Here is a 20,566-nt window from a genome sequence, read left to right as displayed (position 1 = left end):
ATCCCCTCATAACTCAAAAAATTTTCACATAAACATGTTAAATTTGGCTCATATATTGAGATCTGCGAGATACATATGTGCTCCAAATTTCATAAGCACACCTCAAACGGTTATTAAGATATGTATATAAATATACCAGGAAAAACGAGCTATTTCACAATCTTGAGTACAAAACCGTACCTTGGGAGAGGCCTATGTTCAGCAGTGGATAATGATTGGCTGTTGATTGAGTACAGAACAATGATAATTACTTCAAATTAATATAATTACACGCGAAATTTCATAAGATATAACTGATTAAATTCATATTCAATTAATTTCAGCCAATTTTTTTTAATGTCAATTTAATAAAGATTATTTAAAACCCAGCGAAATCGAAAACAACTAGTTAGTATACGTAGAGTTATTTTTTACATAAAATAAAAAAAAAGGATTATTGTGTAAGAAGATACAAAGATTCTTTAATTTTAATTCGTTACCAAACACCGTGTATTTCGGCTGCGCCTTACAATGTTAAAGTTTCATGTTATTTATTGTTCGTGTCGAGCTTCGAAACCGCACAATTTGTCAGAGCCCTTAATTTTATTTCAGCTCAACGCCCTAACGGTCGAAGAGTGTCAGAGGTAATATAGTGCCCAAAAATGAAAAATATACTTCACGCACCAGTTCCATTCTGACTTGTTTATTTATTCGTAATACAGCGTTCGGAAAAGATTTATTGTTTATACGTGTGAAATTGTAATTATTTAAATCATTATTTATATTTATAGAGAAGTGGCATTTGATTGTCATCTTTTTTATATGATGTCTTCTTGACTTATTTCGATCGCGGCGTTCATTCTCAACGGAAAATAGAACAGATGCAGTCTCTGTTTCCTAACTTCATGATGCGATGGAACGTGATTCCGATATGACCGGAGGGAGTTCTGGCGCAGGCTCAACGGCTTCAAGTACTTGTAGTGAAGTGTTGCCAACTTCCTAACTTCAGGCTCTTACTGAGATGTTTTTTTGACAAAAAAACCAAAAAAATATTTATTAACCGGCCCAGTGTTGGATCCGAGGATTTCGAGACTTGCCTTATGCTAGCCATTAGACCAAAGAGGAAGTCAACATTATATTATCTAATATGATGCTTTATTATTAGTCCGCACTTAAACATCGTTTTAAGAGATTGTGTAACTTCTGAGCGACATGAGATAGTTTTGTCGAGACTATGGTTCTAGATAGGATAGTAAAGTTATTCACAAAGTAATTGCATATGTAATGTACAGATCCCGGAAACGTCCAAATAGCGTCTGTTGCTAAATTGTAGAGAGGCTTGTGTGCAGAAAATTATTTAGTCATGATATATATTACAACAATGTCAAGTACATATATGAGGATGAGGATGAGGTTTAAATATTAAACACAAGATGATAAAAAGGCTGTACAGATAGAACTGTAGTCAGGTTATTATTAATTTAATTAATCTTTTAGAATATGTAAATAGATTTGTTAACCTTTTATGTAAAAATTGCTACAAAGAAAATATTTAATTTATATGTAAATGTTATCTAAAGAGAATTAATAAATGTATAAAAATTATTATGTCCCACAAGAAACTCCATGTGCGCTCGTTAACATTAAAAAAAATGTAAACTCGGATTACGCCACGTTTTATATGCCGGGAAATCGCTAGGATGTTGTAATCAACATATTTTGGGCCACTGAAATTTCCATAAAGGAAATGAAAAACTCGAGATTTGCTTTTTTTCACAAGGCGTGGATACAATCTAACGATAGCTAATGATATCATGTGATAAATGTTATTAAATATATTTGTTTTCGTTTGTAAAACGTTAGTTCTCTTCACTGAATCATACATTTTAGTTCTTTATTGTTACCTTTTAAATCTTCAAATAAAAATGTTATAAATCAATTAATCACTTCAATCAGTCTATTGTTCATATGTTTTCTATTCATTTAACTTTAACTTGAAAATGTATATCGTAATTTCTGCTTACATTAGTATAATCGAAAATAACAATATTACTAAATCAAGAAACCTACAAACGAGCCCAATACGTTAATATCTGAGTCCTGACCTGTTGAATATCCAATCTGAAATACCGAAACCAACGATGATTATATTATATTCATAATAAGATTACCAAGGTACTGGGTGAGTTTCATAAAGGATTTTGTAATAGGTCCGTGAATTGCGATCGTTGGGGTGAGGTGATGAATTACACCCTCCTTTAGAAACAATCGCGTCGTATTGCAAGGCCTCGTCCTTCCACCCAATTATTATAAATAATGAGATGAGATCCCATTACCAAGCCAGGGATGGACAAAGAATAATGCTGATAATTTTAAATGATAAGTCTATCAAAGATTGCGACGCGATAATAAAATATGATGGTGTTCAATTGCAAGTTTAAATTCTGTTTGAAAAAACATGCGTTTAATCATAAGACAAACTGGTCTTCTATATTTTCAAAGCACAGTCTTTACGCCATGTCACGTACGATAAAAAAAGGTGGGATAGAAATATACAAAGATAGAGGTATAATATTAATTTAAGGAATATACATACTTTTATGCGACGTAAATCCTGTCATCTTTCACCTGTGATCTATCCAAAAATTTTGGATGGCTTTTTAGTCGGACTTTCAGAGTTTGGGAATAGGTAGATAGTATAACTAAGTCTACGCACACATTTATTTTTTATAAGAGTTCCCGTGCAATTCACTAGTTTCCATTAAGAATGGCCGCCGTAGCCAGAGGACGATTTGTCACTTTACAATTCAGTAAAATTATAAGAGTTCTACTTGTAAGTTAATTTTAAAACGCACATATCCGTTCGCCTGTTTCCGCTTAAACGTCGAAAAGTTAAAACGAAAATGACCTAAGTATTTCTTTGGGCCGCGGTTGACAATAACGTTGAAACAAATACTACACGTGTTAAATTTAATGTTTTCAAAGTTATCTACTATAGTTTACCTTAAAATAATCACACTTATGTGAAACTTCGATATCAGAAACATCTCAAAAACAAATCATTAGTTTTTTTTTGTTTAGATCATGGAAACAGACAGTATATATAATATTACATACTAACTAAGGAAAATTATCTGTGGAGACCCAGAACAATTTAAATTTTCCCATAAATATTCAAACGACGTGTCTTATTAAGGGATTTTTCGTAGTTAAGCCCATTTCGTCCGACCACCGTTCAGTTTGTAAGTTAATGTATTTTGACGAAGGATATCTGATCTTGGTAACAAGGGTTTCGAGACAAATAAACCAGCATTTATTTCATGACACCATGACCTTTTACAATTTAGTAATATCCTTATTAATTACGTATGTATATATATTTAAATTTAACACTTGTAGATTTTGATGGTAGCGGTGAATATGAAGCATAAGTTAAAAATCTAAAAATTGCAAACTATAAAAATTAATTAGACAAAACCAATATTAATTAATTTCGCTCGTGTTAGCAATTTTAATATCTAAAAAAAATAAACTGTGTAAAATATTATTTTAACTAATATTTTGTCAGAGAAAGTCAAGAATGCGGTCTATTCAGAGTTATCTTTGTTGTAAGCCCCAGAGGTCAATACTACCCATGCGTTACTGCGGGCAAGTGGATCGAATCATACATAACTTGGGTTGAACTTCGATAACACAAAAACTACTATGAGGACCTTTACTTTTAGAAGAACATTTATTGAGATCAGTATAAATTTTTGCTTTTGTTTGACTACTCAAGGTTTATGTTTTGGCTTCTCAGTATTCAATTTATATCTCTCGCCTGTTATCGTTGTTTTCTTACTTGGCATTAGGGATTTGCCATTGCTCTACGAAACCGAAAAGGCACTAAGATTATCATTCAGAAATGTATGTGTTTTTATATACTTTGATTATTAACTCATAACTTATGAATTTATTCAAGTACCCTTTTACAACTAAAAAGTAATATATAACACACACGTAATTCAATTCAATCTGAAACTTTGCAATCGATTTCATGTCCCTGAAATTCAAAACGATGATTGATGATTTACAAATATTTATTTTGGACAACAATGGCCTAGTGGATAAAACACGTTGATTTTAACAAAAAAAAAGACTTTATATGCAATTCATCTATAATTTGAGTTTATAATCCATCCATGTGAAGAAAAACATCGTCACGAAACCTGCATATGTCGTACAGATTTCTGCCAATTCTGCCAATTTATTCGCGGTAGAACGTGGCGGTATATGCTTATAAAAATAGCCTCGTAAAGAGCGTCTGCTCAACAGTGGTAGATTAACGAGCTATAGCTTTATTTCATTTTGTAAATTTATTCTATTAGTATAATAAAAAGGAGAATTTGTATGCGCGTTCCAACTTCACGCGATATTACTAATCTAATTAATATACAACTTTATCGGCATCATAAATTATAGTCCTACGAGATATTACGTCAACGTAGCCGGAGATAAAATCGCTCGTTCGAGCGCTTTCGTTTGCAACGCTAGCAAATATTTATCGGATACATCAAAAGTTTGCACAAGAGACTGTAGATCCTAAAAAGTTTCACAGAAAAGTTCGCGACAGTATATACCATATCCTTTCGGTTACAGTGGCAAGTTTTATTGGATAAAGTGGTTTGTTTTATTGTGTTTATATATACATTTTATCGACACAAATTGTAATACATATTTTGAGACTTTTCCTTACACACAAAAAAATGGGAGTCAATTTCGCGTGAATAGGTTCAACTACCGCAATTCCCGTGGAGATTTATAAACAGTCTAGAGTAGAAAATATTATGATAGGCTTAAGATTTTCGTTTAGGTTTTACTGCAAACTATCAGTATGGCTACTTACCGTAGCTTTTTATATTTAGTTTCAGTCGTTTCAGGGATAAAGTTAGTTTTCGTGATATCATATATTTTATTGAATAATTTTTAAACGGTACAATTTAAAACTATAATATTTTATATATACTCTTCTGTTTCTAATAACGAACTTTATTTGATATGTTACTTAATGTTATAGTTATGCCTGGGAGGCAAACAAGAAAAAACATTTAATAAATTAATGATTAACATCATATAAGTACCAAATTTCAACGTTTTGTGGAAAAACAGCCCAATAAACTTATATTTTCTGTATTAAGACCATCACCAGTTCATCTCTGTTAATCCCACCGTAAGACCGTCATAAGACTGTAGAAATAGACATACTCGTAAGTATGTGTTTTTTTTTAATTTTGCTACGAGATTTTTACATAGAAACTGAAGATTCTTAATAGAGCTTTTAATATCAAAATGTTTACTGTCAGCATCCAAACTGTTGCAAAATAGGTATCTTTCACGAAACTCCCTTGCGATTTCTATCCATTTTTGCGTGAATGACAGCATTTGAAACCATAAGTAGAAAAAGCTACATGAAAACCCGTCTCCTCGAAAGAAAAGGACGCCTTTGCCCAACATGTGTGCATTTATTTTATTTAATTCACGTAAAAGTATTTTTATTATAGACAATGACAATATCACAAGAAATAAATATTACAATTTAAGTATATGTTATTTGTCAGTTCAGTTTCAATGTTAGTGGTATTAGGATCTGTCTTCTTATTTGCCTCTGAAGTAAATAAGAAAGATACATTTTACCGACTTAGTACTCATCTGAGTGGGTACCACCTAACTCACCTTATTATATATATTATATATACTTATATAAAACCCAGTGGTTAAGAACGCGTGAATCTTAACCGACGATCGTGGGTTCAAACCCGGGCAAGCACCACTGAATTTTCATGTGCCTAGTTTGTGTTTATAATTCATCTCGTGCTTGACGATGAAGGAAAACATCGCGAGGAAACCTGCATGTGTCTGATTTCATTGAAATTCTGCCACATGTGTATTCTACCAACCCGCATTGGAGCAGCGTGGTGGAATAAGCTCCAAACCTTCTCCTCAAAAGGGAAAGGAGGCCTTAGCCCAGCAGCGGGACATTAACACACTGTTACTAGGATATAAAAAAGCCATAGAAACTGCTGTGAGTACTTTGTTACGGTTAACACACAACTAGGTACAAGTATTTTCACCAATCTATGATTTCATATTTTCCTCTATTGTTTCCATCAAATAACGAATGTAACGTTTACAGTATCATTCGAATATCTTAATTTAAATTTGAAATTTAATTTTTTAACGACCTTTAACGACCTTTAGCAGTTACAGTAGTCATGTATACTAAATAAGATTATATAATAAAGTTTGTCATAGACCGACAAGGCAATGCCTATAGATAAATACTTAAATAAGAAAAATAAGTCATACAAACTTCGAAAACAAAACAAAACCTAGCAGGTCCATAAAAAAACGCCTTAGTTGGAAATGTGAAAAGAAGAAAAACATGACCGCTACACCATCAAAGCACGACCTTGGTTCTTATTTAATATTAGATAAAGTCTAAAATACATAAAAAAATGTATTATAATAAAAGGAAACATAAATAACGGGACGTAAGCTGATAACAAACAAGTTGAATAGCTGAGTAATTCCAATATTATTATTTCCAAACTGGTACCTAGTATCAAATAAATTTGACCTGACGAAACATAACATCATTAAGATATTATGTACAACAGAATCCAATTATTATTTCTTATACAATATACTTTACATTATATAAGATATATAATATATATAGTATTTATTGAACATTGAGATAAATAAAATATATTGAAAACATGAATTGAGTAGCTCGGCATCCGTTTGACGGCAGTTTTTGAAATCAAAATGTGGAAATGAATGTTACACGCGTGCTCTCTGAATCGGACATAATGCAACAATTTCTACTTCTATGATCTATTTCTACTTTCTTGAATTGCAATATATAAGCAAATACCTACAATTTAAAATTTCCGACTAAGGCCACGCTAGTTGAAACGAAATGTTAAATTATCTTTTTCAAGCGTAATATTTGTATTACCATATTTATATTTTAAAATAAAATCAGTGGCTAATAATAGTTCTTAGAAATAAAGACGATTATCCTTTTTTTTTATTGTTTACAGTTTGAGCACATCTCAAAACCTTTTTTTTTCTCTCGCAGTGGATCCTTCAGAAAGTTACCCGGGTCCTATGGGGGTGAAACCGGGTTATGTGGGATTCTTACCCACTAAAACCACTGCGATGGCCGTCCTCAGCACGGATCGGAGAGGCTGCGGGATCGTGTTGATATAATGCATCCGCGGCCTCTCCCGTGCTTTGCTCCACTCGTGGCTCGGCGGAGCTCTCATCAGGGGGCGAAATTCGCCCCCCGCACTCCTCGCTAGTGCGTACGGCAGCGCGAGGCCATCACGGCTGCCGTACACCGAAATAGGACACGTGAGGCCCCCACCTCACGCATCCACGGCCCCAGGGTTCCAGGCCCTACCTTTTAAGCCCCGGGCGTCTGGGCTATGGGAGGGCCGAGACGACGCCGTCCCCGTTCCCGCTCCGCCATCTCCTTCTGAACCGTGACGGTCTCAAATAAAGAGGCTACGCCCTCCACGCCGATTCCCTGCGAAGCATCGCCGACACGATTGCTCGCAGGGACAGGTCTTGTCCGACTTCACGGACCAGGATATCCCTCTCAGCACTCCACGCGGGGCACACCTCCAACGTATGCTGAGCGGTGTCCCGGTCCGCGCCACAGTGGTGACACATCGCCGTCGATTCGCGTCCGATCTTACACAGGTATTCTCCAAAACAACCGTGACCGGTCATTACCTGCGTAAGTCAGAAGGTGACTCGTCGCACATCTCAAAACCTTACTTAAAGGTGGTCAACTTAGATTGCGCTTATTGTAAGCGTTGAGATTATTTTGATTTATCATTGAAAAATATTACAATCCATATTTATTTCTGTCAACAAAAATACGATGTTCCTATTGATATGTTTTGCGAGTGTTACCAAAGTCGTTTAGGGAAAAGGAATTATTTATTTTTCTGGAACCATTTCTACTTATAAACTATGACCAAAGTTTTCATTAAAATTAGTGTTGCACGAATAATAGTGGCGACAGTAATATGATCAAGACGAAACAAGTAACTTTGCATACAAAATTCTTTTCCTTTCCATATATTCATTAATAAATATCGTTATTTTTTCAAAATCGTGTTTTTTCCACTACATATTTCACTTACTTCATTTCCGAGTCCGATTTGGCAAGCATCCATACGACACGCCCCGGGTCCCTCCTGGAGCCAAGAGCCATGAGCTGAGAGAGTCGGGCATTAGGTGGCAAAGGCGGCCGCTTTGGCACCTGCCCCGTCCAGGTCGAGATAGCAAGCATCTCAGGGCTCTCTTTCACCAGGTACTTTTGAGTCGCCATGCATTTGCCCGACGCATCCTGTGTAATAACAATATCAATATTAAAAAAAACGTATTTATGGAAGTACCGAGTTTTTTTACCACTTCTTTTCAATGGAAGCTACATTCCGATCCGGTGGTAAGATTAAGTGTACGTTTGTTTTATGACATTTTAATAATTTATGACCTTACTTATAAACAATGGTTAGGTGTTGTTTAGTTAAACACCGATTACGCTTTTTCTGCCATCACTGATTTGACATTCTAAAGTTTCCTTCAAACAAGGGTGAAGAGGCATCTTGTGGGCCGGCAAGTCGGGGGCGGCTAGTGCAGAAAAGTCTTCCCGATTGTACTGGCCGTTTGGACTCTACTACCACTTAACATCAGGTGGAGTAGAGTCATTTGCCTTCCCGGCAAATATAAAAAAAGAAGACACAGTTTAACTAGTTCACTCGCTAAGAAACGGTTATAAGTAAAGCATAGTAGTTATTACGAATCAAACGTATAATTAAGGTTGGGCAGACTGGAAAATGGCAAGAGGTCATCACCACTGTAAGAAAAACCATTCCTTACATCGCCAATACGCTACTAACCTTAAGAACTGAGATATTATGTCCCTTGTGCCTGTAGTTACAGGCAAAAGGGTCATAATATCTATATATCTATATAATATAATTTAAACCGGAACACAATAATATTACTTGGCGGTACAATATTTGATAAGTGGGCGATACCTTACCAAAGAGACTTGCATTAATTGTTATATAATAGTGATATGATAAGTGTATTGAATATATGAATATCTGGAATATTTTTCACATAAAAAAATCATGAATGTCTTAAATTACCTTAATTGTATAAAAGAAGAAATATTAATATAAAATTTTGCAAACTCAGGAATGTCTCTTGTTGGTTGCTTCTGAAAGTGGGCGTCATTATTAAAACGCCTTAAAGACGTTTTAATTAGAAAACTTTCGAGTTCCTCACGACGCGCGACGCTGCGATGTCATCTCAAATCATCTATTCGAAATTTTGTTATCCACTTCATAAAACTTTAAAATGAGAATTAAAATGAATTTCTACTTGAAGTCTCGAAATATAAAACTAATGTTAAACTATGTATTTATCTTAAGATATTTTTTGACTTACAATTATATTTTTTTATCAGTAATTATTTATTAAAAGTATTTTATTTTTTATTTTTAGTGATACGAAGTTGAGTTACTCGTTTTATGCTAATACATACATTAAATGTATTTATTTCGAGAATACGAACTATTATAAAAGGCTTCTCGTCTAGAAGCGAGTCATAAAATTAAACTATATTTTAAGTTAAGAAATTCCTTACGATAAAATTATTTTTACAATACAAAATGCGATACGAGAATTAGATGTAACTTCTGAATAATTTCACTAACAAAATTGTTTGCAGCTTACATAAAAAATGTAATTTTAAAATTGCAAGAAATCGCAAAGCGTCGCTTTTGTTGCTTCAAACATTTTTAATTGCGGAACTTGTACTCTTCTAGAACCAATTTAAATAATCCTAACAAATCTGTGGAAAATAATTTACGCGAAAAAAAAATATACGAAATAACAAATATATTCTGTAGTGGAAAATGAACGGCATTGTTTTAATAAAAAATGAAAATAAATTCGAAATGAATTCATATCTTTATGAATGTTTAATTAGAACATCACACTGCGCGCTGTTATTATGTTTCAATGATTCAAATAATCGCTTACACTGAGCTGACTCTTAATCAGACGCCCGAGTGCCCGAGGTTGATGAGAGGAGAGGCCGAGGCTGACAATGCCTCCGAGGCGCCTAGACGCGAGGAACCTTGTACGTCAGTGGGACGTGTTGAAGACAATATAGATTAAAAATTTTCAATTCCTACGCTAAATGTACAACGAATACATCTTGAAATGACCTTTCACGTAAAAGTTCCGTTTTTTATTCATATCATAAATTAAAATTTAAAATTATAATTACAGAATGTGTGAACATAACCTCTACCAACATTATTCTATTGTAGACGTAGATTTTTTACTTGATGAATATTGAAATTTTGAAAATATATTTAAATGTCTTTGGAATATCAGGGAAATTACATGTCTGCGTCGTCTTCCTCATACTTATAATACACGAAGGAAATCTACGACGCTATCCTAATAGATATTCTAGTTCTAGGAAAATATCGTAAGGTAACCAGCATTTGTTGGAAATAATTCCGACACATATATATCAACTACTGGAATAAACTTCAAGCTATTTGCACAGCAGTGAATCATTTACCATTTAATTGTTACTCTTCATTACAGCAGAATTCACATATCTTTTTCAATGGAATTTATATTGGTAGCATAAGTAGATAAAAGGTGTCCTCATGACAAAATATGTCAACTACTATATAGGTTTTTATTATGAAGCGTCAATAGTGCAATGGTTTACGAGCCGCCATGCGATGTAAAAGTCGCAGGTTTGATCCTGACCCCTTTGATTATTGTCATCCCCACTCCTATCAAAAACTTTAGAAATATTAGTAATTCCTTAAAAAAAACCTGTGAATGTCCTTTTGCTGGACTAAGAATTCCTCTCCTTAGTAGAATTCGGCCCCAGTAGAGGTTGCTTGTACACACGACGGTTCAGATTCACATTTTCTAGCCACTGAGCCATTGTCTATGAGTCGCATAGACAATAGTAATGTAAGAATTATTAATCATCTTCACACCATTAATGTCTACAAATACTTTAAAGATTTTGTATATTTTAGAAAACATCCACCTTAATAGTCCATTATATACTGCAAAATACACTTTTCGCCCCAGTTATTACACATACTAGTCCCCTAGCTCACAAATTGCATCGTAAATTGATTCGAGCCCCACTGAACCCTTCATAAAAATCTACAACCTGAGAGATAACTGGAATGAACGCTCCATGTAAACTGATTTTACTTGCTATAGAAGTTTCGAGTTAAAAACGCACAGCGATATATTAAAATCACGTTAAATTTTATCCTTCGCTGTTTAAAACATATTCAATTTTCTAATTGAATTATAATGAATATTTTATATTATGAAATCACTAAGATACCAATCCGAGATGTCCCAGTGGTAAGAACGCGTGAATCTTAACCGATGATCGTGGATTCGAACCCGGGCAAGCACCACTGAATTTTCATGTGCTTAATTTGTGATTGAATTATTCATCTCGTACTTAACGGTGGTAGAAAACATCGTGACGAAACCTGCATGCGTCTAATTTCACTGAAATTCTGCCACATGTGTATTCCACCAACCCGCACTGGAGCAGCGTGATGGAATAAGCTCTAAAACCTTCTCCTCAAAAAGGGAGAGGAGGCCTTTAGCTCAGCAGTGGGACATTCACAGGCTGTTACGGAAATCACTAAGAAATCGTCATTTCTATTAAAAAATATAATTGTATGTACCTTTATGCAAAACATTTCATATTAATATAACGCAAAGTCTGATTAATACATAATAATGGAAATAAAACAGTAAGGTACAGTACGAATTGTGATTGTTTAAGTTATTACAAAATAATAGGATTTTATAAAATGAATGATAGGTATATTGTATGGACGGATGGATTTTATCTTTCTACTTATCTATATTTATTTAGATTTCTGAATCGTTAAACAGGCACGTGTTCTTCATCTTTTGTACCTTGGTTTATTGAGCTGGCTTCTAACTATGGGATATAATATAATATGTATCACACACTACCCAGGATAAAAATTAATATATCATCATAATATTAGATAGAATCCTTGCAAATTAGATGTAATATATATAATAACATTCATAACTATAAATAATATGCTATATTTTCGGACGATCATGCGATCATTCCGAGTTATTTTACGCTTGCCGTACCCTGTATTTTAATATATCCGCGTCGCCGTCAGTTTATATGGTGTAATTATCTATATAAGTATGTATTTACAAAAGAAAAATAGTAGCATATGTAGTATATCAGTTGTCTGGTTTCCATAGTACAAGATCTGTACAAGTTTAATTTGTGTTCAGATGGCCGTGTGTGAAAAATGTCCCAGGATATTATTATTATTATTATTTATACCTGTTCCCCAAGTAATATACATATATCACGGAACATTATTTATATTAAATTCCGTTTCGGACTAGGTGCGTTCAGACTTAAACGGTATAATATATTTTACATAATTACTTTATTAATTAAGTCATGAGAAAAGTTAATTTTGTAGCTTTTTATGTTTCGACAGCAAAGGCAAACAGGCTGGGCGTAAAGAGTGGACAACCAGGAATTCCTGACCAAACTATTACCAGGCATCAAGGTTTGATGTCTTTGAGTGAAACAGTAAGCCACTCATACATAAGGGACTAGGGGGCGGCGGCGGAGGAAGGACATGGTTACGTCATAAAGAGAGCTCCATATCGTCTGCCGTCACGAAATGCGGTCGGCTCATCAGTAAATGCTTTATATCAAAATTATATTATATTACATGAAGTAAATCTAATAATATAAATAATAAACTAAATAGTCTATATATTATCCGCTCTTCGCTATCTACTCGAACAACTAAGTTTTGTAAAGTTATTATAACTTTTGTCGCAATAATCCTACTAAAGTCGCTCTCAGAGACTGCCCGTGGCTCTTACACATGAATGGACGAAGATTTCTTCTGATATTGGAAATATATCCAGATTTATGTGCGAAAAAAATGAAATTAGGGACGTACCAGAGATTTATGTGGAGCTTGTATAAAGTTACAAACATAATAACTGCTATAAGGACCATAGTTGTTTGGACCGTATATGCACATTTCATAGAAGTATTATTAAATGTTATGATTATAAGATATTTATAAGATTTCATCGAGTTGTTTATTGAAATGTTTGAAATAATGAATTCATAAATTATTATTCTAAAGTATATGTTACTATTAAAAAACAGTAAACGCAAACAGTACTTGTATTGTTGTGTTCCGATTTGAAAGGTGAGTGAGCCAGTGTAATTACAGGCACAAGGGACATAACATCTTAGTTCCCAAGGTTGGTGGCGCATGGGTAATGTAAGCGATAATTAACATTTCTTACAATGCCAGTGTCTATGGGCGTTGGTGACCATTTACCATCAGGTGGACCATATGCTCGTCCGCCTTCCTATACTATAAAAAAAAACCATCAATACTTTTGTCGTCCAGTCGTTATACGTGTTAGTACTATGATTATCTCCTATCATCCGTTGTCATGTCAGCACCGCGGCCATTTTCCTCATATCAATGACGATTTATATCCATCAAGAATCTTGTGACACGCGTCTTGTATCCCACCTCACGCGGGTCAATTAATATCAGCTTTCTTCGCATCAAGTGTTCTTTCAGTGTTTCATATGCTTATAATTACATTTATTTCTTAAATTCACATCTCAAATTCAATAGAGATCGATTTTCTGTTATTTTGTTTCTTTTTTTTCTAAGGAATCCGTTATCCGTTGCTTACTGAATTTTTGAAGTGAAAACTTGTTTGTCATAGGGGATAGACCCGTCGCTTCGCGTCACCGACATGCTAATATTAATATTATGAAATCGAAAAATAATTTAAGTATTGTGGAAATTAATGAAGATAATTATGATTGAAATTTATGTAAAAACTAACAATAAACAAATTACTAATAATACAAATGTATTTTAAATATTAAATTTAAATTAAGCTGTATTATTATTTTGTACCGAGTTTGCGACATACTGTAAATTTAGATTAATAAAAAGCTATATAATAATAGGGTTGGAATTATTACTTGGAGTGCCAATAGATGTGGAAATTAGACAAATATATTTAACAGTTTCAAGTTTTCACTTCTAGCGGCAGTCTCTATGACTGCCTGTTGTTTATACATATTTTAAGGAGAACATCTTCTATTAGGGATCATTTTTGAAGTTTAATCCACTTTGATTTATAAGTTAAAACACAAGGAGAAGATTTCCATCCGCAACATGTAGGTTTTCTCACGGTATTTTCGTTCACCGCCGAGCACGAGATGATTTATATATATAAAAATTATGCACATGAAAATTCTGTGGTGGTAATGTGCTTGAACCTTTGATCTTCGGTTAAAATTCATGTGTTTCTGGGCCATCGCGGCTTAGATTTATTATATTTAATATTATTTCCACTTTCCGTAAACAAACACTACATTTATAATTCACTCATTTATAATAAATATATATTATATATTTTAAATTAATTATAACTGTTAGCTTATATAATGTTATCGATAATCGAAAAGTATTAACTAACCGCACGCATGAAACGATTGATACTTTTAGTGCAATATTATATTATTTTTGCATTATAATTGAGTTCATTATATCGCACAAAGTATGATATTGTTTTTTAAAAGAATAAAAGTAATGCCCGTTTATAATGTTTTGAGCGAGGACGATAATAGCCTCAAGGATCACGATTAAACAGATTTTTACATCGCTAGGCGGCAACCGCATTAATATATATATTAAAATTCATATTAGCGTGAAACGTAGCACCCGAATTTACTATTTGAGGCTTCAGCTGGTGACGAACAGCAGCGCTGTCTTCCACTTGATTGAACGCCAGATAAATTATTTGATTCTTGTTAAGTCATGTGCAAACAATGTTTATTCTTCGTCGTAAAGATGTGTTATAAGTTACTTTATACGATTTAAAAAAAGAATACTTTTGTTATCATTGAAAGAAAACTTCTTTCTTTTCAATACTCAGTGTTCACCAAAGCTCCTCAAAAAAAACCAAACAAAAAAAAGAATCGGTTGATAATTACAGAGAAAAAAGAATCTGTTGATAATTACTGAGAAACTGAACTGTTTTGTCTTTGCCTATTTTTATAGTTGTTTAATATTTAAAAAAGGTTAAGATGTCAAATTGAAGACAGGTTTGCCTAAGTTAGGCTTTATAAAAAAAAAAACAAAATGGCTAACTATGATAAAAAAAATTCAGTGGAGCTCTCATATCAAAGCTTAATGAGTTAAAAATTCAAACGTTTGTGCTCATGAAATAGAACTATCAAACTTATAACTCATTCGGCGTTAATTTCATTTAAAATTCACGCTTAGTTTATCTGTTTAGCTAACGACTCATCCGCCCTTTACTCCGAAGCTAATGAACCGACGTCGAAACAAAACAAACTCAAGTTACGTGGAACAGTGAAAACCACCAAAACGTAATATTTTCCTTTGCTGACTTTTACGACATGATCAGAATAAAAATACGAATGCGAACACTTTTTTTAAGCAGTTTTTTTAATGTAACACAATCGTGCTCTTTAGTTGTATGTTTCGCTAATATTCAATTAAATTTTGTATATAAATACTTGTTACTTATATATACGAATGTATCTATTTTCATAATTATGGTGTCTTCCTTACCGATTTGGTCCACGGCGGCCAATCTCAAATGAGATTAGCCAACTGCGCAGGCAACTTTGTGCACAAATACATATACACTCTCTATTCCCTTAATCTCATAATCTGATGGCAAGGCAATCCAACACGACCAGAAAGAGTTCGGGCACAAGGGCAATGGCTTTACGTGCATTCCGAGGCACGGGAATGTACACACTTCCAACTTCTAGACTCTGGATTCGTACTTAGAATCTTCGACATAAAAACCGAATAATTCAACCCGGCCTGGGTTTTGAATCCTCGGGACCTGTGCCTTATGTATTGATATATATATATATGTTTATTTAATATATATAATACTGGTAAACTTATTTGTTTCTTTCCTTTAGCTTAAGGTTACCTAGAAAAGATCGCTCCCTAAGGGATAAGTGTATACTTGTCTGTATTTTATGTCTAAGTTCATCCGTGTACAATAACCTCTATTTGTATTGCATTGTAAGGTCATATTTCTGGGCTAAGGTTTTATTACTAATGGGAATGATTAGAACCACCACGCTTTTCTCTGTTGTTCGATGTCCACCTGATAGCCTTTCAGCATTTCAGTAACCTAGTGACTTTACTAATGATAATAATTAAATGGCTGCCGTCAGTTGTTCGCTACCGTGTTTTCATTAGATACGAGTATACATAGGATTTGTTTTACATAGTCAGGCTCTATACTACAATAACGAAATTTACCTTTCATGCGACGACCTCTCCCCTTGTTTAATTTTACCTATAGCGTTTCTTTACGAAAATTAAAAAGAGGACATCACAAAAATTCATTCATTAAGATATTCACGTAAAACAAATGCTACAAATGCTTAACACCACAACAACTGTTATGACGATGGTCCAGTAGTTCGAACACGAAGAATACGGGCTCAAACCCAGGCCAGCACCAATGAATTTTCATTTCATTTCAGCGTTTAAGGAAAGTACCTTGAGGAAACCTGCATGTTTGGGATGAAAATCTGCCATATATATGCCACAACCCGCATTGGAGCAGCGTGTTGGAATGAACTCCAAACCTTTTCAACAAAAGAAGGAGGAGCTTAGACCAGCTTAATTAACAAACTGTTTACTTTACACGATTTGAGACATATTTAATTTATGTATTAAATTAAATGTGTCTCAAATCGTTTTATAAATAAACTTAAAATATTATGTTTATTTAAAGTTTAAATAATAACATATGCTTAATTTAATATGCAAAACAATTATAAAAATGATTTAAAAGCAACTCATTGGATTTGCAGGAATATAAGTCCTGAGGTTCTAGGATTTTGAACCAAAATACAATTTAATGTTTAATTAATCCTTTCTATACATGTATACCAATTATTATTATTATTAATATCATAATTATAATACTCATAATTGGTAAAATAATGTCATCATGACATATCGGTCAGGGCTATTCTCAACGGAGAATTGCGCAGGAGATATTATAGTCCACGAGTATGACCGCAAAAACAGATGCACTCTCTATTCTCTCACTCTAATAATAAATCAATAGGATAGCACAATATCACTTTCAACATACTGAAGTTCATATGTTGGAAGTGCTACTGCTACGTGTGTTACGTGCTTTAGTGCTACGGCTACTGAGAATTTGTTAATAGAGAAATTTAAATTTATGACCCGCGAATCGGGTCTAAAATAAGATTGTCGAGATCTGCAGATCTGATAAATATAACCAATAGATCAGCATGTCTGTTAATAATGCTCATAATTGGTAACTAATCTAACCGACGCTAATACGTTCGCTGCGTCTGTCAGCTGCGTAATTGTAGTTAAATAAACGAATTATTCATCTAATCCCTACGGGCAGTCAAAGGTAACCTTGAAAGTTCGAAACATAAGTTCGAAACGTTAATTATCTGCCATTTGATCACAAACACTGTGTGTCATCGATATTCAGCTACGAGTAAGTTTTACATGCTCAACTGAGCAAGAAGGGCACAGTTAAGTTTCGCAATCAACAAATCGAATTCGATCATAAGTTGAAAGAGGCTTTATTGAGTGTATGATTTTGTTACTCTTCGTAAATTGCTAAACTTATTCGGGTGTAAAGATTATGTTTGTGGACGTAACATACATATTAAATATTATATTCACGTTGGTTGTGTGATACTTATTAGAATTAAAAAAAAAATAATATTAATAGGTAAATTAGATCTTTCTAGTATCGCTTGCATTCGAAGTATTGTCAGTGTATATGATACGGTTAATGTAGTAAATATTAATAAGAACTATATACATTATTAACAATTACCTCGTCATTTGGTAAATGTGTTGAAAAAACTGTGAAATTCATCACTCTTACCGGTTTTTATTAATAATTCACAATGGTTTTCGTATATATATGTCTATTTTTTATTGTTTCCGTACGCAAAAGTTATATCCGAAAGCAAAATTAGTTTTGCTCAGGGATATTATTGTGTAATTGACGTTTAGAAATCTTTATAGAACTATCGTATCTGTTATTTATATAAATTTACTCTACTATCCGTTATTCGTAAGTAGCAAGCCAAGGTAACTTCCGAATAACGCCTCGTAGACAATTGTAAACCTGTCTAATTTATAATATTTTAGAAGATTTCATGTTCATGATTTATACACATATTATTTTTGATATGTATACATTTTTTCGTACCCGCTCGGTTCACGGTAGAGGCTATCTGAAAGCTCGAGCGTCAGGTGACGTCAGCGTAAGCCATATATTTAGTTGTATTTTAATAAAGAATAGTAAATTTTGTTCCATGTAAGTTAGTAGTAAGTTTAAAATGAAATATATAAAAGCAATATTTATTAAAACGATTAGATGCTTAAAAATTGTAGGTCGTGCTTGCGTTATGACTAACATAATGATGAACCTACAAATATGAAAAGAAATTCATAAAAATGTATTCTCAAATACTTAACGAAAGTTTTTCGAATAACAAAAAAATATATAGCTATGGGAGTTAAGCTTAACTGTATAAATAAAAAATAAATACTTAATGACTATGAAAAATAATACACGTCCTAAAATGACTTATTTAAAATATTAAAAGACAAAATCAGCGAATATAATTTTTAATATATTTAAATTAAAGATTATTTTTATTTAATGTAATAAGTAAGTATAATTTATTAAAAATCTTATTGAAGAGCCTATCTTAGCTGCGATTTCGCGATAGTTTTTCTCGGCAATGAATCCACATTCTGTTATTCTGAATCAGTAATATACCATTTCATGGAAATTACAGACTTGAATATTATACCCTTAAAGTATTTTTAAGAGACTAATTAAAATAAAATGATTTCAGTTTATAATTTTATGTTTTACTTCTTACTTTTTTAAATGTAACTAATATTTAAAAAAAAGTAACTTTAAAAAAGTATCAATCACCAGAACCCGTTAGAGATCAGTCTTGATAATTGATAGGGATCGAATGAAAGTGTCAAGACCTCTTGAGCGAACGTGATGAATGACTTTCACTGAATATCAATTATTAAGGCGATTAGCTTTTTGTACAGTTCGGACACCTGTCTTGGTGATCGATAGTTGGTATATACGCTCACCACCTACTTTGTTTATCACTACTTCTGACTGTCTCGTTGGTCTAGTGGCTAGATGTAAGGCCGCAGACCCGGAGGTCCTGGGTTCAAATCATAGGTCGGGCCAATAAAAAGTTTTTGAGTTTTTCTGTCGAAAATTCTCAATAGCAGCCCGGAGTCTGGAAGTTGGTAGTGTGTACACTCCCGTGCCTCGGAAAAGACGTAAAGCCGTTGGTCCTACACCTAAGCTCTTTCCGGTCGTGTCGGACTGCCGTCCTATCGGATTACGAGAATTAGAGAATAGAGAGTGCACCTGCGTGAGTGCGTGTTTGCGCACACACTTATGCACTATAATATGTCCTGCGCAGTTGACTAATCTCTCTTAAGATCAACTGACATGGCCGAAATCGGCCTGGCAAACCTTATCACTACTTCTACTACGTATATATGTGATTACATATATGCAGCAAAAAAATTAACAGTATATATCAAGATGGATATTTATATGTATTAATTTATATCAAATCACAATATGATTACATAATCGCCTCAATATAAAGTAAAGAAAAATAATTGCCTACACTATGCACGCGACCTCATAGTGTGAGGTCGCGGGCATTACATACTATTAAATAAAATTATTATACGAGCCAAATAAGAAATGGTACGATTTTGCGCAATATTATGGCTTCATGTCATCTCCGACGGACGTAAGCAAATATTATTGAAAAAAAAATACTATGAAAAACGTGAAGGTACTTAGTAAAAAAACCATTATACATAACTGAATACCAGAAAAAATATCAAAATCTTCATAACTACATCGTTTCATTTTTGTCTGGTTAGAAAAAATAATATGGTAGGAAATATTTTGCATATATTTTTATTTTGCAAGTTGTACATTTTGCGAGTGCCAGTTGACAGGTCATTGTTATTTGGAATACATAGTAATAGCTTCGTGCATATTTCGTTTTAAATTTGTTCTTTTTTAAAGTTGATTTTTTTATCGGTACAGAGAATCGAAGTTACGGAGACAGTATGTTTTATGATTTAGGTTATAAGATTTTATCCATTTATTTATTACGCAGGATACAAAATAATATTTACCAAGGTTTGAACCAGCTTGCCTCATTTGGGGTTCACTTGTAACCACTGGGCCATCTCGGTTCCTTTCTCTTTAATTGAACTTGTCACGAACGTTACATTATCTATTACAATGACGCCTTTAAGTG

At 33.5% G+C, this 20,566-nt stretch overlaps 1 protein-coding gene across 1 annotated transcript in view; it reads right to left on the bottom strand.

Annotated features, from left to right (window-relative positions):
- The window catches only part of LOC126776110 (uncharacterized), a 75,399-nt gene that overhangs the window by 15,322 nt on the left and 39,511 nt on the right, over positions 1-20,566 (bottom strand). Inside the window, exon 5 of the mRNA XM_050498401.1 lies at positions 8,178-8,383. Within this exon, the coding sequence (XP_050354358.1) occupies positions 8,178-8,383 (206 nt within the window). The remainder of the gene's footprint in view (positions 1-8,177; positions 8,384-20,566) is intronic.

This window comes from Nymphalis io, chromosome 19 (genome assembly GCF_905147045.1).
Source record: "Nymphalis io chromosome 19, ilAglIoxx1.1, whole genome shotgun sequence".
Classification (NCBI taxonomy): Eukaryota; Metazoa; Arthropoda; class Insecta; order Lepidoptera; family Nymphalidae; genus Nymphalis; species Nymphalis io.
This window is presented reverse-complemented; position numbering and strand designations above follow the sequence as displayed.